This window comes from Salvelinus namaycush, chromosome 1, assembly GCF_016432855.1.
Source record: "Salvelinus namaycush isolate Seneca chromosome 1, SaNama_1.0, whole genome shotgun sequence".
Taxonomy (NCBI): domain Eukaryota; kingdom Metazoa; phylum Chordata; class Actinopteri; order Salmoniformes; family Salmonidae; genus Salvelinus; species Salvelinus namaycush.
The window spans coordinates 20,354,660-20,382,433 of record NC_052307.1 but is presented as its reverse complement, the minus strand read 5'-3'; the positions used below and the strand labels follow the sequence as shown (position 1 = coordinate 20,382,433).

At 44.8% G+C, this 27,774-nt stretch overlaps 1 protein-coding gene across 2 annotated transcripts; it reads right to left on the bottom strand.

The window, feature by feature from the left end:
• Nucleotides 1-26,255, bottom strand: LOC120061789 (sarcoplasmic/endoplasmic reticulum calcium ATPase 2-like). 2 transcript variants are annotated; one of them, XM_039011631.1, is made up of 20 exons: nucleotides 25,765-26,255; nucleotides 22,291-22,308; nucleotides 22,002-22,084; nucleotides 19,729-19,833; nucleotides 18,270-18,408; nucleotides 12,011-12,091; nucleotides 11,197-11,282; nucleotides 10,389-10,853; nucleotides 5,887-5,975; nucleotides 5,660-5,762; nucleotides 5,431-5,562; nucleotides 5,216-5,335; nucleotides 4,877-5,095; nucleotides 2,885-3,220; nucleotides 2,551-2,771; nucleotides 2,247-2,449; nucleotides 1,968-2,053; nucleotides 1,739-1,872; nucleotides 1,479-1,596; nucleotides 1-1,387 (listed from the first exon to the last, which is right to left on the bottom strand). In XM_039011631.1, the coding sequence occupies exons 1-20, from the start codon at nucleotides 25,880-25,882 to the stop codon at nucleotides 1,115-1,117; spliced, it is 3,129 nt and encodes a 1,042-aa protein (XP_038867559.1). In that variant the 5' UTR covers nucleotides 25,883-26,255; the 3' UTR covers nucleotides 1-1,114. The 2 variants fall into 2 exon arrangements, with proteins under 2 accessions (XP_038867559.1, XP_038867618.1); XM_039011690.1 differs by lacking the exons at nucleotides 11,197-11,282; nucleotides 12,011-12,091; nucleotides 18,270-18,408; ... (2 more) ...; nucleotides 22,291-22,308; nucleotides 25,765-26,255 and adding an exon at nucleotides 11,044-11,158.
• Nucleotides 26,256-27,774: the final 1,519 nt, after the last annotated feature.

The following is a 27,774-nucleotide window of genomic DNA, read 5'->3' as shown; positions in this document are numbered from 1 at the left end:
TGATAAGAAAATCCACCACTTGGTGTGTTTATACATATTCAAGTACAGTATATGCACAATACTTAATCTATATAATTATTGTAATAAAGACACTACAGTGTCCATAAATGAAGACCAAACATTTAAAAAAGTGAACCTTAATGAAAAGACAGAATATGTTGTGTTCAAGTAAACGTGTTTAACGACAGGCTTGTCTATATTACAAAAAACTGCTTTGAATTGAACTAAGGTAACATATTATATATTTGTCCTAACCCTAACCTCCCTCAAGGAACATCAAAACACAGATTAAACTTTAAAAAAGCAACATAAAAGGCAAATGAGGGCTCTAGATTTCCTTATTCACAAGCGAAATGGCGCATACCTCAACACTCAATATGACAATGTTTATGAAAAGCTTACTGAGGAACACAGGTAGTAATCAATTGTGATATCAATAGCATTGAGGTAGCTGTGCTCTGACTAGAGCAGAAAATAAACACAAAAAAAGCAAATGGAGGAGCTCAAACAGGGGAACGAACAATCATTAATTTGGTGAAGAAATCCCCGTTATTCATGCCTGGGCAGAATACATGCAGTTTTGGTACAGACTTCTGATTCAGTGCAAATGATGGTCCTTACAGTTATGGCACAGCATACTTATCTACAAGTTCTTTAGAGGTCAAAGTTCACACTGAAAACAAGAGAAACGTTTGAGTTCTGTGCACTCCCCTTAAATCACCTGGCTGCCCCCCCCCCACGCCTTCCCAAAGCTACAAAAATCTTAATTTTGATAAAATAGTGTTAATTCTCTGTACACAGACAGCTCCTAATTAGCATATTTTTTTTATGCCTGTTCAAAAAAATGGGGAGCAAAAAAATAACCAAAAGCTTGATATTAAATTAAAGACATGGACAAATGACAAACCAAAAGCGGAATGGTGAAAATGTCCTGGAGACGAACCAGCAGAGGGCTCACAGATTACATCTGTCATCAACACAGGTACAAATGTTGACTTGAGCTTTCACTGCAGTTGATGTGGTTGTTGTAGTTGATCCTGGTTAATGGGGGATTTTGTTAGACGTGTGTTAATCTCCACTCACACTGGTGCACTGGGAGGGTTGTGTGGTGTAGTCAGGACCAGAACAGGGCAGACACGTTAGTGTCGATGCTGTAGAGCCACAGCACCAGGGGGAGGGTGATGCCCACAAAGGGCCAGGAGATGCCCTCTGTGCATGCAGAGAGGGACCAGCCTTTGCTGGCTGACTTAGACTCTGGCTGGTTACCGGGTTCCAGGTAGTTCCTGGCCACGAACTTTAGGAGCTCATCCAGCAGGATGACGGGCAGGGAGATCTTCAGCACCACCAGCCACTGGGTCAGGTCCAGAGGGGTGATCTGGAAGATGACCTGGAGAGATAGAGGAGAATGAGGGATGGAGAGAGAGTGAACATGGGGAACCTATAGATTGACCTGGTTGATATAAGTAAAGCTGACTTACGGGCAGTGGCTCCACATAGAGGATGAGGAAGTGGAGGGACATGGAGAGGCAGATGGCCCCCAGCAGCCAGATGTTCTCCCAGGGAGGCATACGCAGCAGGGACTGGTTCTCTGACAGGCTGGGAGAAGGTCACATGGTGGATCAGATTAGTCAAAACTCTATATTCTATTCTTGTACTTACAAAAGTTGGAGCTGTCTACCACTGAATGCAAATGATTTTTGAGGATGAAAGAAAGCTCATGTCACTGCAGGAGACTCACCTGTTAAGGGCATTGCACATCTCAATGGTGACAAGCACAGACAGGGCCATGGTCATGGGGTAGGGGGACTCAAACACATGACACTCCAGGTCTGAGAAGTCAGGGTTGTCAGGGGAACACTGCAGGAAGTGGCTCTGTGGGGGGAGGAGTCAGACACGAGACATAAGAAAGGCTGAGAGGTAAAACACAAATTTGGACAGTAAAGCTGACATCTAGGCGTTAGTCTCACCAGCTGGTACAGAGAGATCATAGGGCCATCCTCAGCAGCCACGAACCACCAGGTAGCGGCTCCCACTGTGGCAGCTCCCACATAGCCTGAGGACAGAGACACAGCTGACTGACTATGGGACAGACTAGTTCTATAACTAGGAAGACAATGGATAGGCAGAGAGGTGCACAATAACAGTATGTGGCAGGGTATGCCAGTAGCAGTGAGCTTGAGAAAATGTTAAGATTGAGCTATCTGATATTGAATTGTAAACAAAGCACAACAGTCCCATGAACTCACATCCGATGGCCAGGTATCTGAAGAAGAGCCATCCAGAGATGAGGGGCTCCTTGGCACTGCGGGGGGGCTTGTTCATGATGTCCAGGTCGGGGGGGTTGAAGCCCAGTGCGGTGGCAGGGAGACCATCTGTCACCAGGTTGACCCACAGCAGCTGAACGGGGATCAGAGCCTCAGGGAAGCCCAGAGCAGCCGTCAGGAAGATACTGCCCCCATAGAGAAACATCATTAACCTCCACAGGAGCACCATAAAACCACTACAGAGACATCACTTTGGCAGGAGGAGGTACGTAAATGACAGACTCACCAGACGACCTCTCCCACGTTGGAGGAGATGAGGTAGCGGATGAACTGTTTCATGTTGTTGTAGATGGCCCTGCCCTCCTCCACAGCCGCCACGATGGAAGAAAAGTTGTCATCGGCCAGGACCATCTCAGAGGCTGACTTGGCCACGGCAGTGCCAGAGCCCATGGCGATGCCAATCTCTGCCTTCTTCAAGGCAGGAGCATCGTTCACTCCATCACCAGTCTGTGGGAGACAAAACAGATACTTAAGGGTAGATAGGAGGCTACAAGACAACAGTAATAGATATAACAACTTTGCATGTACAGTAAGGATGTGAGTGGGTGGGTTCAGCGTACCATGGCTGTGATCTCGTCCATGGCCTGCAGGAACTCAACGATCTTGGACTTGTGGGAGGGCTCGACACGGGCGAAGCAGCGGGCGTTGATAACAGCATCGCGTTGGGCCTGAAGGGACAGGTCGTCAAACTCGCGGCCAGTGAACGCCATTTTGTCCACGTCGTCTTCCTCACCCAGGATGCCGATACGGCGGCAGATGGCCACAGCAGTGCCCTTGTTGTCGCCGGTGATCATGATGACGCGGATGCCGGCTAGGCGGCACAGCTTGATGGAGGCAGCCACCTCGGTCCTGGGAGGGTCCAGCATGCCAACGCAGCCCACAAAGGTCAGGTCAGACTGGGCAGAGAAACACAAAAACAGAGTCACCATCAGGGTTCCTACTAGAATTGCACAATACATCCAAAAGTTATGCTACACTGAACAAAAATATAAAAACAGAAACATGCCACAAGATTTATTGAGTTACAGTTCATTTAAGGAAATCAGTCAATTGAAATAAATTCATTAGGCCCTAATCTATGGATTTTACATGACTGGGAAGACCGATATGCATCTGTTGGTCACAGATCCTTTTGAAAAAAAAGTAAGGGCCCAGATCAGAAAACCAGTCAGTATCTGGTGTGACCACCATTTGCCTCATGCAGCACAACACATCTCCTTCGAATACAGTTGATCAGGCTGTTGATTGTGGCCTATGAAATGGCTGTGCGAAGTTGCTGGATATTGGCGAGAACTGGAATACGCTGTCGAACATGTCGAACCAGAGCATTCCAAACATGCTCAATGGTGAGTATGCAGGCCATGGAAGAACTGGGACATTTTCAGCTTCGAGGAATTGTGTACAGAACCTTGCGGCATTGAACTGTGCGTTATCATGCTGAAATGGCGGCGGATGAATGGCACGACAATGGGCCTTAGGATCTCATCACGGTATCTCTGTGCATTCAAATTACCATCAATAAAATGCAATTGTGTTCGTTGTCCGTAGCTTATGCCTGCCCATACCATAACACAACCTCCACTACGGGGCACTCTGTTCACAACGTTGACATCAGAAAACGGCTTGCCCACACGACGCCATACATGCTGTCTGCTATCTGCCTGGTACAGTTGAAACCGGGATTAATACTTGAAGAGCACACTTCTCCAGTGTGCCAGTGGCCATCTAAGGTGAGCATTTGGCCACTGAGGTCGGTTGTGACGCCGAACAGCAGTCGGGTTAAGAACCTGGTGAAGACGACGAGCATGCAGATGAGCTTCCCTGAGACGGTTTCTGACAGAAATACTTTGGTTGTGCAAACCCACAGTTTCATCAGCTGTCCAGGTGGCTGGTCTCAGACGACACCGCTGGTGACGAAGCCGGATGTGGAGGTCCTGGGCTGGCGAGGTCCTGGGCTGGCGTGGTTACATATGGCCTGCGGTTGTGAGGCCGGTTGGACGTACTGCCAAATTCTCTAAAATGACGTTGGAGGCAGCTTATGGTAGTGAAATTAACATAAAATTCTCTGGCAACAGCTCTGGTGGACATTCCTGCAGTCAGCATGCCAATTACACACTCCCTCAAAACTTGAGATTTCTGTGGCATTGTGTTGTGTGCCAAAACTTCACATTTTAAAGTGGCCTTTTATTGTTCCCAGCACAAGGTGCACCTGTGTAATGATCATGCTGTTTAATCAGCTTATTGATATGCCACACCTGTCAGGTGGATGGATTATCTTGGCAAAGGTGAAATGCTCACCAACAGGGAGGTAAACAAGTTTGTGCACAAAATTTGAAAGAAATAAGCTTTTTATGCGTATGGGAAACTTCTGGCCTCTTATTTCTGCTCAAGAAACATGGGACCACTTTACATGTTGTGTTTATATTTGTCTTCATATGATATTAATAGGATCCAGCAGTATAAGTTAGATATGGTATCTACACATAACAAATGCCTTTTAGCAAAATGCCTGTCAACTCCTACTCTATGCAGTGGTGATGAGTAGTGCTCACCTCATAATCAACGAAGCGGGCACAATCGACCAGCACCATGTCCTCCTTCCTGGGTGGGGTGTCCCGGGTGGCCAGAGCCAGGCAGCGCAGGGTGTCACGCCCCGTCCCGTACCCACGGATCGTAGACATGATCTTCTCTTTGATGCCCGGGGTCATGGCAACCTTGCAGGTGCCCACTCTGACATGAGTACATCTGTCAATAACTCCCTCGGGGGCACCCTGTGGGGATTAAAGTGTTTAAAGGTTGACACACAGATTCAAACATGGGTGACTTATAAACACTAACACTTGGTTCAATGTGAGTCAAACATAGCAGAGTTTCTAAAAATGTGGTTATACCTTGACAAACATCTTTCCAAGCGAGGAGCGGGCCTTGTTGGGGGTGCAGTACACAGACATCGACTTCCTGTCTCTGGAGAACTCCAGGGTGAATTCCTTCTTCATCAGTTGCATGATCACCTGACAGACAACACACCAGTCAGAAAACCTGCTAACAACCAGCTGTGGAGTACCACACCATTTAATTGTTCAATGGTTGAAGTTCGTGTACATACAGAGTTGCAGGCGTTGGCCCTGTCGATCTTGGTCAGGCCTTTGACATCGGTGTCAAACGCATTCATCTTCTCCACTAGGCAGGTGAGAGCCGTCTCTGTAGCCTCGCCAACCTTCTCATACACACCTTTGGCCTGACAACACAAACATTAGCCAATCAGTCAACGCTACTCAACATCCCTTAATGATCCATATGAAGGAGGAGATAGGCAGTCAGGTAGACACACATACCTCATTGAAGTCCAGAGAGGAGTCATTGCACAGGGCACAGATGGTGGCAATTTCCACTAGACCATCATACGCAGAGGACTTCACTAGTCTGCCATCCTGGTACCTGGAGGGAGACACACAGGCCAGGAGACAAGATGAATAATTAACTCCCTCCAACGTTTCATGTAATTGGAAGTAAATAAATAATTGTATCTTAGACTGGCGTTAAGAGAGTATTTGGTACTTACACTTCTCCTTCAGGGGCGTAAGTAGAGCCAGTGATGGTGAACTCATTCAGAGAGCAGCTGTTCCCTTCGGCCTGGTCAATGATGAACATCTGGAGACCACAACACAGACAAGGAAAGTTAGGGCTGACTCACACACACACTAATCATCTCACACCAAATTGTATTAGTCACATGCGCCGAATACAACAGGTGTAAGCCTTACAGTGAAATGCTTACTTACGAGCCCCTAACCAACAATCCAGTTTAAAAAAAATACAGATAAGAATAAAAGATAAAAGTAACAAGTAATTAAAGAGCAGCAGTGAAATAATAATAGCGAGACTATATACAGGGGGGTACTGATACAGAGTAAATGTGCGGGGGCACCGGTTACTTGAGGTAGTATGTACATGTAAGTAGAGTTATTAAAGTGACTGTGCATAGATGACAACAGATGGGGTGGGGGGCACTGCAAATAGTCTGGGTGGCCATTTGACTAGATGTTCAAGAGTCTTATTGCTTGGGGTAGAAGCTGTTTAGAAGCCTCTTGGACCTAGACTTGGCGCTCCGGTACCTCTTGCCATGCGGTAGCAGAGAGAACAGTCTATGACTAGGGTGGAGTCTGACAATTTTTAGGGCCTTCCTCTGACACCGCCTGGTATAGAGGTCCTGGATGGCAGGAAGCTTGGCCCCAGTGATGTACTGGGCCGTTCGCACTACGTTCCGTAGTGCCTCGCAGTCGGAGGCCGAGCAGTTGCCATACCAGGCAGTGATGCAACCTGTCAGGATGCTCTCGATGGTGCAGCTGTAGAACCTTCTGATTGGGAATAGGTTTTGTCGTCCCCTCTTCACGACTGTCTTGGTGTGCTTGGACCATGTTAGTTTGTTGGTGATATGGACACCAAGGAACTTGAAGCTCTCAACCTGCTCCACTACAGCCCCGTCGATGAAAATGGGGGCGTGCTCTGTCCTCGTTTTCCTGTAGTCCACATTCATCTCCTTTGTCTTGATCACGTTGAGGGAGAGGTTGTTATCCTGGCACCACACGGCCAGGTCTCTGATCTCCTCCCTATAGGCTGTCTCATCGTTGATCAGGCCTACCACTGCTGTGTCATCGGCAAATGTAATGATGGTGTTGGAGTCGTGCCTGGCCGTGCAGTCATGAGTGAACATGGAGTACAGGAGGGTACTGAGCACGCTCTCTGAGGGGCCCCCATGTTGAGGATCACCGTGGCAGATGTGTTGTTACCTACCCTTACCACCTGGGGCGGCCCATCAAGAAGTCCAGGATCCAATTGCAGAGGGAGTTATTTAGTCCCAGGGTCCTTAGCTTAGTGATGAGCTTTGAGGGCACTATGGTGTTGAACACTGAGCTGTAGTCAATGAATAGCATTCTCACATAGGTGTTCCTTTTGTCCAGGTGTGAAAGGGCAGTGTGGAGTGCAATAGAGATTGCATCATCTGTGGATCTGTTGGGGCTGTATGCAAATTGGAGTGGGTCTAAGGTTTCTGGGATGATGGTGTTGATGTGAACCATGACCAGCCTTTCAAAGCACTTCATGGCTACAGACGTGAGCACTACGGGTAGGTAGTCATTTAGGCAGATTACCTTAGTGTGCATGGGCACAGGGACTATGGTGGTCTGCTTAAAACATGTTGGTATTATAGACTCGGACAGGGAGAGGTTGAAAATGTCAGTGAAGAGACTTGCCAGTTGGTCAGCGCATGCTCGCAGTACATAATCTGTCTGGCCCTGCGGCCTTGTGAATGTTGACCTGTTTAAAGGTCTTTCTCACAGATTTGCCAAATGGAGGGCGAGGGAGAGCTTTGTATGCGTCTCTGTGTGTGGAATATAGGTGGTCCAGAGTTCTTTTTCCTCTGGTTGCACATTTAACAGGCTGATAGAAATTTGGTAAAACGGATTTAAGTTTCCCTGCATTAAAGTCCCCGGCTACTAGGAGCGCCGCCTCTGGGTGAGCATTTTCTTGTTTGCTTATGGCGGAATACAGCTCATTCAATGCCGTCTTAGTGCCAGCCTCTGACTGTGGTGGTATGTAAACAGCTACAAAGAATATAGATGAGAATTGTCTCGGTAGGTAGTGTGGTCTACAGCTTATCATGAGACACTCTACCTCAGGCGAGCAATAGCTCGAGACTTCCTTAGATATCGTGCACCAGCTGTTGTTTACAGAAATACATAGACCACCACCCCTTGTCTTACCAGACGCCGCTGTTCTATCCTGCTGGTACATCATATAACCAGCAGATCAGCTCTCACAACTGTACTCCAGACCCCCAACAGCACACATTTTTGTTGTAGCCCCAGACAAACTTGTCAACTAATCAAGCCCTGGATGAGTTGAATCAGGCGAGTTTGTCCTGTGCTACAACAACGTGTGCTGTTGGGGGTACTGGAGGACTGGAGTTAGGAAACACTGCTGTAGACCACCTTATACTGTGTGTGTGTGTGTGTGTGTGTGTGTGTGTGTGTGTGTGTGTGTGTGTGTGTGTGTGTGTGAGATACTCTCTGGGCTGGAGGGATTTGGATGCCCTATGGCTGTGTGGGAGCTAAGGCAGGAGTCTAGCAGTGAGCAGTGCTTGTTTGGTTTAGTCCATAAGTAAATAATGGAGGCCATCTGTCAGGGAGCCAGCATAAAGAGAAGAGTGCGCTGAAGCCTGGAGGGCTGGGCCTTTTCCCACAGGAAGAACTGGATTGGTCCAAGCCTAGTAGTAGGTATGTGCAAACTAACACCACGTCACAACAGCCAGTCAGCTGGGACACGCCAGCAGTCTCAGTCAGAGAGATAGGATGAAGGAAGAGTGATGGTAATCATTCATGTCCTTTTCCAGCTGGAGGCCACACTTCAGAGAGCCCTGCTGACGTCAGATGATTAGAAGAAAATAGCATTACATCCTCTCGCTGAATACATTAGGCTTAAGTCGTGAATTCTACACAAACTATTTTGTGGAAGATTTTCCAAGCATCACTGACAGATGAAATGGGAGATGGGGGTTGCTTGGTGGTCACTGGGTAGTAACCTGAAAAAGACATGGTTCTCTTTCAGCTCCTAGCTTCTACACCAGAGATCCCATTCTCAAACTACTGGGATAGGTGAAAGCAATGTGGAGAACTCGTCACAGCCTAAAACATGTGTTACTTAAACAAATGTCATCATCACTTCATGGAACAATGAGATAGGTACAGTAGGATATGATGACAAGTAGTTACTAATTTACTAGTGTATTATGGAAAAATTTCATCATGCATCCTAACAACAACTGCTCCCTGGGCGCCGATGACATGGACGTCGATTAAAGGGATACTTCGGGATTTTGGTAATGAGGCCGTTTATTTTCTTCCCCAGAGTCAGATGAACTCATGATACAATTTTTATGTTATGTATCCAGTATGAAGGAAGTTGGAGGTAGTTTCGTGATCCAATGCTAACGTACGTTAGCGCAATGGCTGGACGTCTATGGGTATCCGCTAGCACAGGGCTCTCCAACCCTGCTCCTGGAGCGCTACCATCCTGTAGGTCCAACCCCAGTTGTAACTAACCCGATTCAGTTTATCAACCAGCTAATTATTAGAGTCAGGTGTGATAGATTAGGGTTGGAGTGAAAACCTACAGGATGGAAGCTCTCTAGGACCAGGGTTGGAGAGCCCTGTGCTAGCAGATACCCATAAACTTCCAGCCATTGCGCTAACTCTAACTTCATACTGGACACGGAGACGTAAAAATGGAATCCACGAGTTCAGACTCTAGGGAAGTAGATAAAAAAAGCCTCATTGTCAAAATCCTGAAGTTTCTCTTCAAGGCAGCCCCCCACACCTCTCTGATTCAGAATGGTTGGGTTAAAAATCAGAAGACAAATTTCAGTTGAATGCATTTTGTTGTGCAACTAACTTGACATCCCCTTTCCCCTAATAATTTCAGTCTGCACCAGAGGTGAAAGGAAGTGACTACAGAGGGACATACATTAAAACAGACCAGAGACCCATGGAATGCTAGCTCAAACGAAATGTATTCTGGGAAATAAATGGCCGCTACCAAATAAAGAACCTATCATCCAGAAAGACATAGGCCTACTAAATAATGCAACAGGTCAAAGTTTAAAGGAGTGGAGTCAGCAGTTCCAAAGATCTGTGCATATTCACCAAAAAGAGAATAAACATGCTCATGAATAATGAAATGTCTCTCTGCTCTGGGAAAGAGCTGTAGGTGTGTTAGGGTGCCACTCAGAAAGTGGGAGGGACTGGATGCTCCGCAGAGCGGTGATGCAAGGTCAGTTATGCAAGAGCATCGCGGATGAACACCTAATGGCTGACTGTCTATCAAAGCCGCAGCGCGTCGCTGCCTCACCACCTCTTTGTAACACATCTCACTCTTGATTCTCCACTACAAAAGAGCCTTCTGCACACATACACATACTCTGAAACAGTATCACAGCAAGGTAACAGAGCCAATTCAGAGGCAGACTTCACTGTCCAGTCAGCGTGTAAAACAACCAACCAGACTCACCCTGCAGACAGACATCTGGTTGGTGGTGAGGGTGCCGGTCTTGTCGGAGCAGATGACAGAGGTGCAGCCCAGGGTCTCCACAGAGGGCAGGCTGCGGACGATGGCGTTCTTCTTGGCCATGCGGCGGGTGCCCAGGGCCAGGCAGGTGGTGATGACAGCAGGCAGACCCTCGGGGATGGCGGCCACGGCCAGGGCCACGGCGATCTTGAAGTAGTAGACGGCGCCGCGGATCCAGGAGCCTCCGTGGACGGGGTCGTTGAAGTGGCCGATGTTAATCATCCACACAGCGATGCAGATCAGGGAGATGACCTTGGACAGCTGCTCCCCGAACTCATCCAGCTTCTGCTGCAGGGGGGTCTTCTCCTGCTCAGTGGCTGCCATCTCATCACGGATCTTACCAATCTCAGTGTTCACGCCCGTGGCCACCACCACACCAATAGCCTTGCCAGACGAGATGTTGGTGCCCTGAAAACACACAGGTGGAACGTTATTTGCCACACAATCAAACAAGCTTGAGGAGAGCAGACTAGATAGAATATTTAACTATATTTACAAACCAAAATAAAATAGCAGGGTCTGTATTTTTAAGTACATTTTTGATATTGAGTGATGCTGGCATAATTTGTTAATGACGTTTAGGAAAGTTAAGGGATACCTGCATCAAGCATGTTCTTCAACTCCATTGAGCTTGACTGTAAACAAGTAACTGAAGGAGAATCTCAAACTACGAGCTGATGGTGGAGAGTTCAATCATCACACAGCCGCTACAAGGAGCAGTAAGGAGTGAAGAGAGAAGAGTGTTGCTTACGGAGAAGAGCATGTTCTTCTTGTCCTGGTTGACAGCTCGAGGGTCAGGCACTGGGTCCGTGTGCTTGATGACAGAGACCGACTCGCCTGGAATCACAGCAGAGAGCAGCGTAGGTCACGTATCACACAGATATCCCTTTGGCTGTGTCTAAAGCCTCAGGGAAAAACTGTATCAACTTCAAATCATAGACTCCCACTCCACAATCAATGTGTAACATTCATGGCTCTTGGTGCGCATGGTGCAGGGCAAAGCCTCTTATCATAATGTGGATCAAGTGGAAACCCTGGCTCTCGACTCAGAGGAGGCGAACTCAATTAAACGGTGTCATGATATTCAATTAATAATAATAAGTCTTATTTTGATAAGCTAAAGTAAAACAAACTTTTGTTGTGAGTTGGGGCTGAGCAGTTGGGTTTGAACTGACTCCTACATTCCTTGCATATTACAATATTACCAGTCTATGGAGGTGATTTGTTAGGGACATGACTCTCCAATAAAATAAAGTTTGGAATAACTTGGTTCTGGAGGAGGAATAAACAGTTCAAGTTTGCCTATGTGGAATGAAGGCAAATAAACCTGTGGCAGACGACAATTAAAAGTGAGTCATACAGTATGCTTGCAGGCTCTGAGGAGCTCATACTATCAGTAAAGACAGCTGTAGAACACCTGAAATTAGCATACAATGTCATTACACAGGAAGAGAGAGTTTTGTTATGCTTTTGGAGTAAGACAGGTTGTCTATTTTTACTAGAGATGTAGAGTAGCCTAAGTTTGTTCCATAAAGAACAGTGCAGCAAACAGCCATGTGTCTTACCGGTCAGGATGGACTGGTCTACTCTCAGTGTTGTAGATTTGATGGACGTAAGACGGATGTCTGCAGGAACCTTGTCTCCAACTAGCGAGGGGGAAACCAGACATAAAGACAGAATTAGAGGTACACAGATTGAAAAAACATCATAGACGGACAATGATGCATTGCACATTTTGCAAGCAGGGAAAACTAGACAGATAATTCACGTGACCTCCATAACTTCTGTCCATTACGTCAAGTCATTGTAGCAGCATACAACAGATACTATACAGTTACAGGTCTCAAGACAAGGAAACTGTCTGTGGATGTGCAAAGTCATATTCAAGTCTAAGCCAATACTAAAAGCAGAACATTATAAAAAATACCCATCCTGCAAAGTGCTTAGACTTTTGGACCTTGAAGACTACCCAGCCATTCTCTGAAATATAGAAGTCATTTATTCAGCATCAGTGTTAACTGACAGACTATAGCTAATTTCAGGGTTGGTTGCTGTGCCACACAGAGGCAGAGTACTGGGCTTCTGCTGTAGCGGAGAGAGGAGAGCCAGAGCAGCATGAGGAAACGGAGGACCGGTAAGCCATAAAAAGGCCCGTCCCAAAGGAGACAGACAATTTGGGCCACATCTGAATTGTGGCGACCTGATTCTGCAACCTATTAGTACATAAACGCTGCTGGGCACAGTTCTACAGAAAAACATATATATTGGCTCTCACAGACCTGGAGACTTAACATGGTATTAAAATGTCTTCAATGTCCTTCAATCATGCAAACATGACCTTTCTTTTCAAGACACACAGTGAGTCCTGGAATAATATGCCCAATCTGGGTAATTGAGGGAGACTGGTGGAAGCCAGGGGAGAGAAACATGTTCATGAATGTCAGGATTCCTTTTTCAGGACTGAACAGACAGTAAACTAATCCGATCCCCCCTGTGCCCTTGAGAGGAGAGGAAAATAGCATGGGATGAACTCTCTCTCATGGTGGACATGGCCCAACCATGAGAGAGAGAGACAGACAGACCGCTTTTCTCAGAAATAATTGTGTAGAGCTCAATGGCATCTTTCAACTGTCTAAACGTGGAACAATGCATTTCACTTCTGAAAAGGTCAGGAGACCTAACTCACAGAGGGAAGTATGCAATGGATTGGCCTTGGATGGGCTGCAACATCAAATTATCATCAGGCTCACTTTGAAAGCTATTCAGACAAAGGCAAACAGTTACAGAATATTATCTACAGGCCAAAGAAAGATACCACATTTGGGAGGAGTTTCAAAATACAATCTGACGCCAAGCTGAACTGAAAGAAAACATGACCACAGTCAAACGTTTCCCCCCATAACGGCCACATCCTTAGGGTTGTGCAACACTTCCTGTGCCAAGACACATTAAATGTTTTAAGAAACGCTGGTGACTACAGGGCGTAAAGCCAATTACAATAACACTTGATGTCCTTATGGGGGAACACAACACATACGATTGTCCTGGTGCAGTTGGCCTGGCCTGCAGGCCTGCTCTGGATGAAGTGTGTGTGAATATATCCTCTATCCCTTTAAGTCAACATCCTACTTGGTACCAGGCCAAAAGTCTCCTCAAACATGAACACCTTTTCACCCCAAGGCTTGCCAACAAGTGATTCTCCACACCTAGGAGATTGAGACAGGCCGCGTAGCAACAAGAGGCACAGACACAAGAGTCCGTGAACCAGTGCCAGACATGACTTCCAGGGGTGCCCTTCTTTACAACTGTGGAGTAGGTCCAAGCAAGGCTGCCACACCAGGAAGACAGAAAAACTGCTTTTGCTGACAGACTGACACAGGCCCTGCTGTGTTTGACTGCATGACACAGCAGGTTTCTCTGTGGACAATCCTGAGGGTGCAGGTGCTTATGGCAGCTACAACAAAAGGCTGAAAAGCTCATTCTGAGGAGGCTATTTTAGAAGCACTTGACGGGTAACTACGTCCTAGAACATTTCAAGTGCTCTTAACCAGCTGTTCTTGTCTAGAAAGCATTCACCACTAACCAAGTGTACAGTACACTAACAATTCAAAGGGCCAAAGAACTTGTTGAATCAGAGAACATTACAAAAGGAAAAAAAGAGCATGTGAGACCATGAACACTAGCCTAAAGCTAGTTGGAGTAACAACCATGTGTCTGGCTTTAATCTCTACTTCCTGTTTTCAGTGGGTGTACTGAGATCTCCAGTCTCCTCTCATAACCAACAGAACAGGGCTGTGTGTAGGACTGTACAGTACACTACAGACAGATCACCATGTCCTGTCCTGGGCCAGGTTTGGTTGCTGTGGCAACAGGGCACTGCGACAGAGCCACATGACACCTAGATTAAGACCAGCGGCCTATGCTGTGTGAGATGTAGACCAGATGCTGCCCGACTAACAGCGTTCTGCTGGGAGATAGGAAGGAAGAGCAGAGGTCAGGGGTCAACATGCCTTCAAACTCTCTATGGCCTCTATATGCTGGGACACATCATACACTAGACAAAGATTTTTTTTCAGACATTGAAATGGATCGCTAAAGACCTCTCTGGATGTCCTGTCCCAGTGCATTCTGGGTGCATTCAGCCAGTGCATTCACTGGGTGCACCCAGTGCATTCAATTCTAGAACCAGACAGCATAGCGCAGATTCCCAGCAGTCAATGCAGGACATGCCTCAGGATTAGCTGCCACTGGAACACGAGGACAATGTAAAACAACATTCAGAAAATTGCAGTGGCTTAATAACTGTTGGTTGATACCAGACCTGGGTTCAAATACATGTGTATTTGAGTATCTAGTATTTAAAATAATTTCAGTGTTTTTTTTAATACACAGTCCAAAACAAGTACTTTTATTTGAATGGTTTGTAAGAACCATAGTCTGCCAAATTGTATTTATCTCTGTATCCCACTCATAATTATCTGTAAGGTCCCTCAGTTAAGCAGTGAATTTCAAACGGTTTCAACCACAAAGTCCAGGGAGGTTTTAATGACTAACAAAGGGCAGCTATTGGTAGATGGGTAACAATAAAACAAGACATTGAATATCCCTTTGAGCATGGTGATCGCTGCATCATGTTATGAGTATGCTCGTCTTCGGCAAGGACTAGGGATTTAGGATAAAAAGAAACGGCATAGAGCTAAGCACAGGCAAAATCCTAGAGAAAAACCTGGTTCAGTCTGCTTTCAAAACAGACCAAATTCACCTTTTAGCTGGACAAAAACCTAAAACACAAGGCCAAATCTACATTGAAGTTGCTTTCCAAGAAGACAGTGAAGCCTCAACGTGTTCCTGAGTGGGCGAGTTACAGTTCTGACTTAAATCTGCTTGAAAATCTATGTCTAGTAAAGATCAACAACCAACTTGACAGCTTGAATAATTATTTATGTGCCAATATTGTACATTCCAGGTGTGCAAAGCTCAAAGAGACTTACCCAGAAAGACTCACAGCTGTAATCGCTGCCGAAGGGGACTCTAACATGTATTGACTCAGGGCTGTGAACACTTATGTAAATTTGATATTTTTCAATAAATTTGCACAATTTTTTTTTTAAACACGTTTTCACTTTGTCATTATGGGGTATTGTGTGTAGTTTCGTGAGAAAATCTATTACTTTGAAGACACTATATATTTAAATAATATTGAAATACATTTCATGTTCAATCAATTGAGCTCTATTTTGCTAATTGTAGGCTACTGTATAAAAATTGCCTCAATATATTTCATGATGGGTAACATGCGCGCAAAATTGTGCCAAATCTTGATATAGTGCATTATTATAGGCTAAGCATTAGAATAAAACACCTCAATATTTGAAGCCATAGGTTATAACAATATCTCTAGGAGCTGATTCGTCGTCAGTATTGTGGAACAATTCTAATGCTAAGGTAAGATTTGAATGGAGAAAGCTGATCTGATCTTTCGATCCTATCAGTAGCTACATGCTCCAATGACTCACTTATTAAACATTCTCTCTACGGGGTGTTTAGGAAAATGCATGTTACATCTTCAGCCCTTGTAGGAAAGATGCATTGTTAAAACACTCCCTAAGTTCCATCGCTATCGGGAAACCGGGCCCAGCGCTAAATGAACAGCAGATTGAACTTGAAAAGAGGATGCTGATGCAGTAACATACAGATCCCTCCACCTTATTCATCTAAGTCCCAGACAGCCATTGTGCCTCCTGCTGACAAGCTGGGTACAGCAAACACCTGGTTGGACCAGACACTTGCCAAAAGACCCCACAGCAGGCCACACAAAATGCCACGCCGAGTGTCTGGAATCCCAGGCCATGGAGAGTGGTGATGGGTAGGGTCTCTGTGTGTTGGGCTTGGAGGTGGGTGGGGGGGGGGGGGGAGGAGGGGTGAGATCGCGATCCACCACTGACACGGACTTCCCTACAAGGTCATCTTGCTGTCCAAACAATAGAAGCAGCTGAGAGATCCTCCCCCCTCATCCCACCCCACACCGACTGGCCCCATCAGTATCTGGGCCCCTACTGTACTGAACATGCACCAGCCAGGGACCAGACCAGACTCTCCTCAGTCCTGTGGAACTGCAACACCCCTGGCTATAGACACATTATGTTGATGACTACTAGCTATGTGTAATAAACACATTGACGAGTGGAGCGGGAGGCTGGCTGTGTCAGGGCCCACGGTGGTACCCTGACAGGCAGGGCCAGAGATTGGCCCGTTTAGTATTCTGCTCACAGCTCAGCCAGTCAAGCGCAGCCTGCGTCCTCTGCCTCAGCAGTAAGCTGGCATCTGCGTCATGACCAGCCTTCCTGCATGGCAGGGGGTCACACTGGGGATTTGGGCAAACATTCAGAAAGGAGCCTCACAGAAACCAATCTGAAAAGGCTCTGCAGGATTTCCCCAATGTGCTCTCTAAGCTTAGGTGACATTCTCAATCTCCACCTGACAGCATCCACAATGCATCACTCTGACAATATCTGCTTTGCCGACTGTTTCCTTGAAGAGAGTCTGGTTTCCGAGCAAGGCCGTTAGCCATTTTCCTGAGTAAACATACAGCAAAACCATAAGCGACCTTCACTCTACACAACCAATCACGTCTATACTCAATCATATTTTTACACAGCAAGGACCAGTCAAGGATTCCTGTGCAACAAATAAAGGCAAATATACAGAACACCCATTAATACATCCAGGATCCACTTTGACAACCATACCATCATGAAGGTATTGTTAAACATTAACCCCCAAACCAAATGTTCCGTCACTCTAAAACAATGGGTTTAATAGAAACGAACAAGTAGCAAATGCACTGTGCTGCCGGTGCCCTTCTCAAGGTGAGTTTGGAGTCCTGCTTGGAGTCCCACGTCATACACGGCAACACTTTTCCCCAGAAAGGAACTACCGTCACTGCCTGCTATAAATACACCATGATTCCATTATCTAGACAGGCTATTCAGGCCAAAAATAAAACCCACCACTACGCACAGAAAAACCCAATCTCACCTCAGTGGTTTAGGGTTAAACCAAGTATCATGATAACATTAGCGCTTCAAGGACTCCAGTATTTTACTGCACATCAGTTGACTACATCCATGTCCATCCCCTGCTGCACTGCAGCCACATGCTTTTCAGGACACAATTCCTCTGAAAATCAATCAGAAACGTCTCTCTCGCTGCTAAAGTCACCGACTTTGGGTAAATCATACCAGGCTCTTTCATGAGCTGCATTGAGGAAACGTGAGAGATGAGCCACTCCGAGGTTCAGTTTACCGGCTCTAATGGGAATGTGCTAGCATGGCACTATGGTTGAACACAATGGGAGCCTCGTCAAGGTGGTGTGCTGTGTGCAGTGCACCTTCGTGAGTTTAGCACCCCAGGAAACATGCACATGTGATTCGAGAGGTCCTTAGCACCACTAGTGCCTAGTCCTTTGGGACAATGGGTTAATAGAAACATCCCAAAATACACCTCTCATGTAGGGTGTCACCTCTGCAGTGGGACTGGGGGAGAGGGGAATTTAAATGAGATTTTGCTGTTAAAATGTAAGCCTAAACATGCCTGGATTCATGAGTCCGATTAAAAATAAAATGTACACGAGTGAGGTGTCAAACTATGCTGGTTTGAGTGAAAATAGATTAGAAGGAGTGTCCTTTTTTTCCTAACGAAGACTAAGAACTGTTTTTGCTTCAATCTTAAATAATGGTTATTCATAAGCCAAATTACTGAATCACCAAAAATGATGTGAGTTTAATGCATCCTACAGCACCGAGAAAGACAGGGCCAACTTACCAGCAACCTCGACGATGTCTCCAGGCACGATTTCTTTGGCCTTGATCCTCTGAACGGTCTTCCTGTCCTGGCGGTAGACCTTGCCCATCTCAGGCTCGTACTCTTTAAGGGCTTCAATGGCATCCTCAGCATTGCGTTCCTGTGTAGATTAGAAACGTTGACTGTTTGGATACATATTACATACTGAAATAGATGATCTGATGACATTTTAGAAGCCAATTCAAATCAAATAAGGCTATTTGACTTTTCACCATCCCACAAACTGCAGATATGTGACTTCTATAAAAGGCACAATATGTCACTTCAACAGCCTAACCATGCCACTTTGTATCATTAACTCTGATGGATGTGGCTGTAAAAATTTAACCACAAAGTCATTGACAGCAGGAAATGTTAGAGATCGTGCATGACAAGGACCAGGGGATTCCCTTTGCATATTTTACATTCTGAAAATAGTACATTTCTGTACTGATTATGCTTAAGAAAACAGAAGTGTAAGTTCTTAACACTGCGTCATAGGGAATGTCACATTTATGAGAACAGCAGCTAAATAAGAAAATACACACACTGTGCCAAAGTCACGTTTGTGTTTACTCAATAACTTGGAGGAATAGAATGCTTGGTTCTAAAGTCCACATTTCCTGACCAGCTTCAACATATAAGTGCTACGGGGACAGAGGTTAGAGTCTACTCCATGGCACACAGTGGTTTGGATATTCCTCCTAGGAGCTGCCTGGCAGTGTAAGCAAAGTCAACCAGTGTGACAGACATTCTAACTGACACTAGAAATTGGGCATCAAAACTGAGGAAAAAAGACAACTATCAACTTGTTGTTTGAAACAGAGTGATTGACAATATTTTATGCTCATTCTTTGGCTGCGCATAAATGCTTTATGGATTGGATTCAAATGTTCAAGGTCATTTGCTCACAAACATGCCATCTATGTTGACAGACAGCTGAGGAAATGTAGCCTAGTTCTCCAGAAATATGCATGAGTTTAGACTGAATGAATAAATCCTAAGGGAGCATATAGCCTTTTTGTGTTGCTACAGGCTGATTTTTCTTTGCAAAAACTGCAAATACGGATTAGAGAATGGCTTAGAGACCATTGTGTGTAAACATCAACAAAGCAACAGACATGTCAAGGCTGGGCGAGGAGGGTTGTCACTTTGGTCTCAAATGTAGTCAATGACCCACTTCCTTCCTCTGCCCATTTACTTTCTATTGAAAAGCATGAGATTAATAAGAGTTAAGCAGACATGTGACCAGCAAGCAGAATGTATGAGATTTGTGGATACTCCTACCTGTAACTTTTTAATGGTGGCATGTTTTGCCTATAGTCACTAGCTAGCAGCATACAAGCAAAACAAGAGTTTCTGAATACTTGTCATTGCAGCTCCACACAGACATTCAAGATACTGTAAAAGAGGTCTAAATTATGTAATGTAAGTTGCTCACCTGCCACACACCCACTATGGCATTGGCTATAAGAATGAGTAAGATTACAAAAGGCTCCACAAACGCTGTGATTGTTTCTTCTCCATCCTCGAATAAGGCCAAGACCTAACGGTAAACAAGACAACGAGATGATCCATTATTGCACATAGTACAGGAGCACGTACCAACATTATTCCCCCTGGATACTTACTACGCGCTTACAACTATGAATTTAAATGATCATAATCATGTTAAGAAAGCTATGATTGAAGTATGTTGTGAAATAAGGTTGTACTATATGTCATATATGTCATGGAGAAAGCATTGCTGTTAAAAAACAGACAAACTTCAGCCATGCCTGCCAATGGACCCAAACATGGTAGAAGTATACAATCTCAAATGACTAATTAACTTAGCAATGGCAGTCACATTTATTTTAAAAAAAATTAAAAGCTTTGAGCTAATAAGTGCAAAATTAACCATGAACCTCATTTTAATCTGGCAACATGATTTAATTTGAAACTTTTCTTCAATAATGTGCATTATAAGGAGGTGATTATTGAACCAGAATTGAATTAAATCATGCTGCCAGATTTAATTGAGGTTTATAATAAATTTTGCACATAAATTGCATTTGCACTACAAAACTGTCAATCAAACGCAGAAATAGAGTAAGGCTACAAAGTTTATAAAAATGGACTGGATTTGTAATGCTGCATCAGTGTCAGCACATCACATAACAGTACATTTGGCTAAATTAATCAATGGCCCTCAGTATCATACACAGTATGCATATCAAATATGAGCAGTTGAAACCAACAGACAACCATCTTACCACCTCAAACCAACCCCCCACAAACATTAAACCAGTTACCAGGAGGACCACTGCTTCTGTAATCAATCACAACCCACACATTGTGCATTTAGTAAAGCTCTTCTCCAACTCAGCACTCCCTCTCTCTCACAAACAGGAGATAAAAACACTCTTCTGGGAGTGGGACTCATTTGAATAATGTCCCTCTTAACTGCTGAGAATAAGAGCACACGAATTCACTTCAACGAGACAAAGCTGCATAACACAGACACCATCATGAACAACCTGCTGCACCCATTTATTTCCCTGTCTATGAGCCTATTACTCCCACAATCAGATCTGACCACCGACCAAAAGTATGGGAGTGAGCGGAATGGTGCATTCGTCTGGCATGTGCCCTCTCACTGAAGGTAAGAGCCCAAATTTGGTCTTCAGTGGTGCCCTGTCCCCCGGACAGCAGCCACTGACACCTTCATATCGCACGGCTGGGCACACTACATACCAGCTCCTCTAAAACACACACACACACCAGGGATTATAGATTCCAGCTCTTGAACCCTCCATATTGGCCTCAAAAGGACCCCACCTCCTCAAATCAATGCGCATGGTATCTGACACTATATTTTCCAATGCAAAAACATCCGTCTGTCCACTACCTAAGAACATGAATAGTAAACACAGATGTAGCAGTACACTGCTAATACTGTAGGACTATGGAATTTAGGCTAGATCACTGCATGCTGTCAGTTACATTTCCACCAAACCATTTAGCTTGTGTATAGGCAACTTACTACCAATAATGATGTAACGTTAAATGTCAAAACACAAGACGAAAGGCAAACTACCAGTGAGAACCCTGATAGAAGTGATTACGCTGAAAGAGTACAAGACGACTCAAATGTCTTGTTAGACACATGGTGATAGCAACTCGATTCAAGGAACTGCTGTTGTCACCATTCCTCAGATGTGTAGCTAGCCTTCTCAGCTGTTTAGCCACCTGATCTATGAATGTAACCTCAGCAGAGGCATAAAAACAGAAGACATTTGCACTTGCTGTCCACACCTCATGCCACGAGGCCAAACAAACTTTCCCTTTCCATTAGACAGCCCACTCCTACTCATTAGCTTTTTTCAACAACTCCAGACAGCAAGCATAAGATCAGATGATTTAGGGGTTTGCTTGTAAGGGGATTGACACATCTACAAAATTAACCAAAGCAATCAAATGCATTCAAAAGTATATTAATTTAAACCTTTACGGTGAAAGCAAGAATACTGTGACTAAATTCCCCAGTGACATGCTTCTAATACAGACATCAATCTATACTTGTCTAATGTAAAATGTTGGCTGATTGATATCAAGGGCTAGCCTATTAAAAGGGGGAAAACTGACCCATGGCAAGCAGCAGCAGTACCATATTTAGTGTGCCCTAAACCCCATCTCAGGAAGAAAAAAAAATTGTCCAGGTGATATACTTACAAAAGATATGCAAGCTGCCAGCAGAAGAATTCTTACAAGTAAATCTTCAAACTGTTCAACAACAAGCTCCCATAGAGACTTCCCTGTAGAATGAAAGTTGTTAAATGACATGAAATCAAGAAAAAAATGATGCATCACATAGGCTGCGTTTACACAGGCAGCCCATTCCGGATATTTTTTTCACTAAATTGGTCTTTTGACCAATCAGATCAGCTCTTTTGCAAATAATTGGAGAAAATATCAGAATTAGGCTTAATTTTTACAACAAACTATTTTCAACAAGTGTTACCTTCTTCAGCAGGTAGCTCTGGAGATGGTCCAATCCAAAGTGCATCAGGGAAAAGAGAACACACCATTAGGGAAAATGGTTAAGTAACGTTCTTACATTTTGACAATCAATCATGACATGGCATTGCAATTTGTTGATCTCCACCTCAGCTTTGACTACCACCGACCCCAATGACTCCCACTAACCCCCTATGTCCTGGTTTAGATTGTGCAAAGCTAAAACTTTGCCACCAGGATTTTGAAAAACAGGGACTTCATTTAATTGCATTCACTGCGTGAAACCACAGCCTTGAGTTTGGCTGAGTCATTAACGGTAGCAAAAGCGTAGAGGATAAGAACATTGCCCACTCAATGTTTGAATTCATGGTGGTGTAGGGATTCTTTTTAACCCATCTTCTCAGAGGTCACCTTGAAAGTTGTCAGACATCCAATATATAATCTTGTGTATATCTCTGACCTCCTCCCTATAGGCTGTCTCATTATCGTCGGTGATCAGGCCTATCACCGTCATGTCATCGGTCGTGCCCGGCCAGGGAGTACAGTAAAGGACTAAGCACGCATCCCTGAGCGGCCCCTGCGTTGAGGGTCAGCGTGGCGGATGTTGTTGCCGCCTACCCTCACCACCTGGGGTCAGGAAGTCCAGGTGGGAAAGGGCAGTGCGGAGTGCAGTAGAGATTGCGTCGTATGTGGAAAAAACTCGATTTATATTTTACATGTCCAACCATGTCCTGAGAACACATGATATTACAGTTCTTCAGCTCACATTGATAGGATAGTCTTGATGGCGCTTGTCCAGTTTATTCTCCAGTGACTGCACGTTCGCCAATAGAACGAAGGGTAGAAGCGGTTTATCCACTCGCCGACGTAGTCTCGTCAGGTATCCCGCACGTCAACCTCTAGAACGCTGTCTCTTCCTTTTACGAGTGTCTGTGATTTGGGCCTGGTCCGGGATGAGCAGTATGTCCTTCGCCGCCGACTCATTGAAGTACAAATCCTCGTCCAAATCGAGGTTAGTGATCGCTGTTCTGATGTCCAGAAGCTCTTTTTGCTCATGTTTAAAAAAAAAGTTAAGATCAGCAACAACAAAAAAGTACAAAATAGCACAATTGGTCAGGAGCCGTAGAAATAAAATACACTTTTATTTTGAAAGTTTACACAAATTACGGGTATGTGGACTACAGAAAACCGAGTGCCGAGCACGCCCCCATTCACATCGACAGGGCTGTGGTGGAGTGGGTCGAGAGCTTAGAGTTCCTCTGTGTTCACGTCTCTTAGGACCTATTATGGCCCAAACACACCAACACAGTCGTGAAGAGGGCACGACAACGCCGCTCTCACCTCAGGGGACTGAAAAGATTTGTCATGGGTCCGCAGATCAAAAAGTTCTACAGCTGCATCTCTGAGAGCATCTTGACTGGCTGCATCACCGCTTGTTATGGCAACTGCATGGCATCTGACCGCAAGACATTATAGAGGATAATACGTACGGCCCAGTACATCTGGGGCCGAGCTCCATGCCATCCAGGACCTCTATACCAGGCGTTGTCAGAGGAAGGCTCTAGAAATTGTCAAAGACTCCAGCCACCCAAGTCAGAGACTGTTCTCCTGGCTACCACACAGCAAGCTATACCAGAGCGCCAAGCCTCCTGAACAGCTTCTACCCCCACACACACTTTCACATACGCTGCTGTTTATTATCCATCCTCAGTGCTAAACACTTTTACCCCTACCTACATGTACATATTACCTCAATTACCTCGTACCCCTGCACATTGACTCGGTACCCCTTGTATATAGCCTCGTTATTTTATTGTGTTAAAATTCCTTTTCAAATTCCTTTTCACGGTAAAGTCTACACCCGTTGTATTCGGCGCATGTAAAAAATAAAATTGTACTACGTTGAAAGCTATTGTGTAGGCTACATTTTAAGAAATGCACTTAATAAAACACGTTATTGGAATTACTCAATAGAGTCTGCAAAACTTGAATTGGTCTCATGCTGGGCAACAGGTATAATACAGAGCGCGGGTGACTCCTTATTCCACCAACTCCATTTACTGCAATGCAAAACACTCTATATGGGATACTTATTGGGATGTAGAGAAAGAAAAAAAACGTTACTACCTGTCTCAGATACACTGGGATGGAAAATACTCAGTAGGGTCTTTACTAACCAAATGTGTGTAGTTTTGGAGTGGGACTGTGTCATACATATCCAGCAGCACTTTGTTCTCCACCTCCATCGCCCCCAACGCAATGCACTGTAATAGACTTTACATGGGGTACATATTGGCTTGTGGAGAGAAACCCCGTCTCAGCTATGGATGGGGTGGAGAATGAAGTGCTTCTGGATATGTATGACACATTCCCCTCAAAAACGACATATATTTGGTTAGTTAAGATCTACTGAGCATTTTCCAATACACTTTAGCTGAGACAGATAGAAAAGTTCTCTATAGCCCAAAGTGTCAACATATTATTTATTCGTTATTGGTGTAAAAAAAATAAAAAAAAGTTAAAAGGTATTTGTTTTAATAAATTATTTATTGTCTTTTGTTGGCACAATAAACGTTGCCATTGACTAAAATGCAATTTTTTTTGAATGAGTTACCCACATTGCAATACGGGCTTTTATTCTGAAGGTTTCCTCATTACAATACACACATGGCGTCATAATTTGTGGTGCCGCTAGAATACTACTAAATAACCATCTAGAAAAACGACAGACCACAGGATCCTATGAACCAGCTTTCGTTTTAGCTAACGATAGTTAGCCAGCCAGTCTGCGAGCATCGTTATAGCTAGCTACATGGGCCTGTGCGGGCGGCTATCCTGACCCAAATGCACAGGTCAGCGCAGCGGTCTTGCTACCTGGTTTAAACACCCTTGAAAATGAACTAATTGGACAATTCCCCCGTGTAACTGCTTCGTTCAGTAAAATGTGTAAATGTAAGATTGAAACCCACGAGGTAGTCTACGATCCCGTCATCCAATGACCAAGCCGGGTGTGTGCTGACGTTTAGCTAATGACGCGTTCAAAATAACTGAACTGGAAAATCTCAGACCAGTGCATTCAAGATCACTGGGAACTCGGGAAAGAACGAGCTCTATCTGGGAAAATTCGCGATTAACGTTTATCCAACAGAATTCCAAGTCGGGAACTCGGGCCTCTTTCTAGAGCTCCAACTTTCAGATCTGAAGATCACTGACGTCATAATTTGACCTCTTTTCCCCCCGTTGTCTTGAAAGCACCATAACAACAGACACAAATGACCGTACGTTATCTAGTCCTGGGTTACCCAAACTTTAATTATTTGAATCAAACTGTGTAGTGCTTGGGCAAAAACCAAAACGTGTACTGGGGGAGCGCCAAGGACCGAGTTTGGGAAACCCTGATCTCGTTCTCTTGCGAGTGAAATATAGTTAGCTTAAATACCGGTACCAGTAGTAAAAGTGTAGCTAGAGGTTCACGTACCGTTCGAGCCCCATTTCTCCTTCTGACGTTTCACCTGGTCCAAACCAAGTCCTGTGCTTTCGTTGACAGAAAAATCGCTATAAACTTCTTCAACACTCTTTGTGTGAGCGTTATCCATGGTGGACTATCGGCTCCTTATGTCAGTTGTATTTCGTTTAACGTTACTCAGCCTCCTCCGTCTCTTTAAAAGTCAACACTTTCAGAAGAAAAAAAATACAGCTTGCCAACTATGAAATATACATTCAGATAACTGCCTGATGATACGAATAGTAAATTGTTAGCCTTATGAACGAGCTAATTGGAACGAAACATGACCCTTCGACGAATGTTGACGTTACTTTGGGTGTCCTCTTATCTCCCCAAAAATGGTGGAAAAGAATGCCGCAATCGCCACTGTTGAGGGCTGCATTCACCCAGTCCAATCCTTGCGCTACCCTCGATTTGCGTTGGTCTATCGTCTCAGCTTCAGTGGTAACACACTGTAGTGCTCATCTGTTTTGTTCAAAAGTGCCTCAACACTGCCCCTTGCATGTTCAGTATGTGGACTACTCTCATTGGACGGAAGTAGTCCGGAAATGTTCTCAAAGGTAAGGATTTACCAAGAGTTTGATATTAGCAGTCAGTGACAAACACGTCAAACCTTTCCCTTTCCCAGGATCAGTCTGCCCTAGTTCAGGGTTCTCCAACTCAAGGTCCAAAGGTGTCGACCTACAAGCTTTTATTCCAGTGCATCATTAACACACCATGTTAAAATAAAATCTTGCATGGGATTTAGTCTGGGCCATAATTAGCTGAGTCATAGGGTTGTTATATAAGCCTGCATGCTCTCCAGTGCCAGAGTTTGCTCTAAATTATTAAATTAGCTAAATAAAAAGCCATTGACTATTTACTGTGAACTATATCAATATACTTTGACATGGGATACTGACCAGGCTGGATATTGTCTATGGAAAGTCTATGTACCAGTATAGATTGTGATCCACACTGAGTTTGCATACCTAGCCACAGCCATTATTTACGTACATTAGTATGACCAACAGCAATGAGAGTGACTGGACCCTAGCAGCATGCACATATTTGAATGCACTCACCTCACCTGACCTCACTTGAAATCATAATTTGATGTGAACAAAGGCAGCATTTCTTTGTCAAACCAAGTGATGCAAAGCAATCACAGGCAAACTACTATGATGGCGTGAACTATGTCAGCGAAGGGCATTAGGTTAAGATGACACACCACTGTGTTTATTAGGGGGAATTCTTGTAACAGGACTGGCTTGTTTAATCTGTTGACACTTCTAAATGAAGCCTCCAGTTGGACAAGGCCGATCCTGTTGTTCAGTTATAATTCTATCCCAACCAGTTCCGAGTCAAGCTGCCTTCTAGAATTCACCACACGATCCATCTGGCACAGGGAGGGACCACTAACTGTGGCTGTCAGGACAGTCCGCAGTATATTGAGTTACACTACATGACAAAGTATGTGGACATCTGCTCGTTGAACATCTCATTCTAAAATCATGGGCAATAATATGGAGTTGGTCCCCTCTTTGCTGCTACAACAGCCTCCACTCTTCTGGGAAAGCTTTCCACTAGATGTTGAAAACTTTCTTCCATTAAGCCATAAGAGCATTAGTGAGGTCGGGCAATTGGGTCTGGCTCGCAGTCAACCTTCCAATTCATCCCAAAGGTGTTTTAAGGAGTTGAGGTCAGAGGTCTGTGCAGGCTAGTCAAGGTTTTTATTTATTTATCTAGTCAAGTCAGTTAAGAACCAATTCTTATTTACAATGACGGCCTAGGAATAGTGGGTTAACTGCCTTGTTCAGGAGCAGAATGACAGATTTTTTACCTTGTCAGCTCAGGGATTCGATCTAGCAACCTTTCGGTTACTGGCCCAACGCTCTAACCACTAGGCTACCTGTCGCCTTCCACACCGATCTCGACAAACCATTTCTGTATGGACCTCGCTTTGTGCATGGGGGTATTGTTATGCTGAAACAGGAAACGGCC

Bases quoted from the DNA above. Each gene is read 5' to 3' on its own strand.
- LOC120061789 (XM_039011631.1), bottom strand. From the start codon at position 25,882: ATGGATAACGCTCACACAAAGAGTGTTGAAGAAGTTTATAGCGATTTT. The intron at 5,563-5,659 runs GTATGTGTGTCT...TTGTGTTGTCAG, and splicing joins CCTCTCTGGACTTCAATGAG to GCCAAAGGTGTGTATGAGAA. The intron at 5,336-5,430 runs GTATGTACACGA...GTTGTCTGTCAG, and splicing joins GGGCCAACGCCTGCAACTCT to GTGATCATGCAACTGATGAA.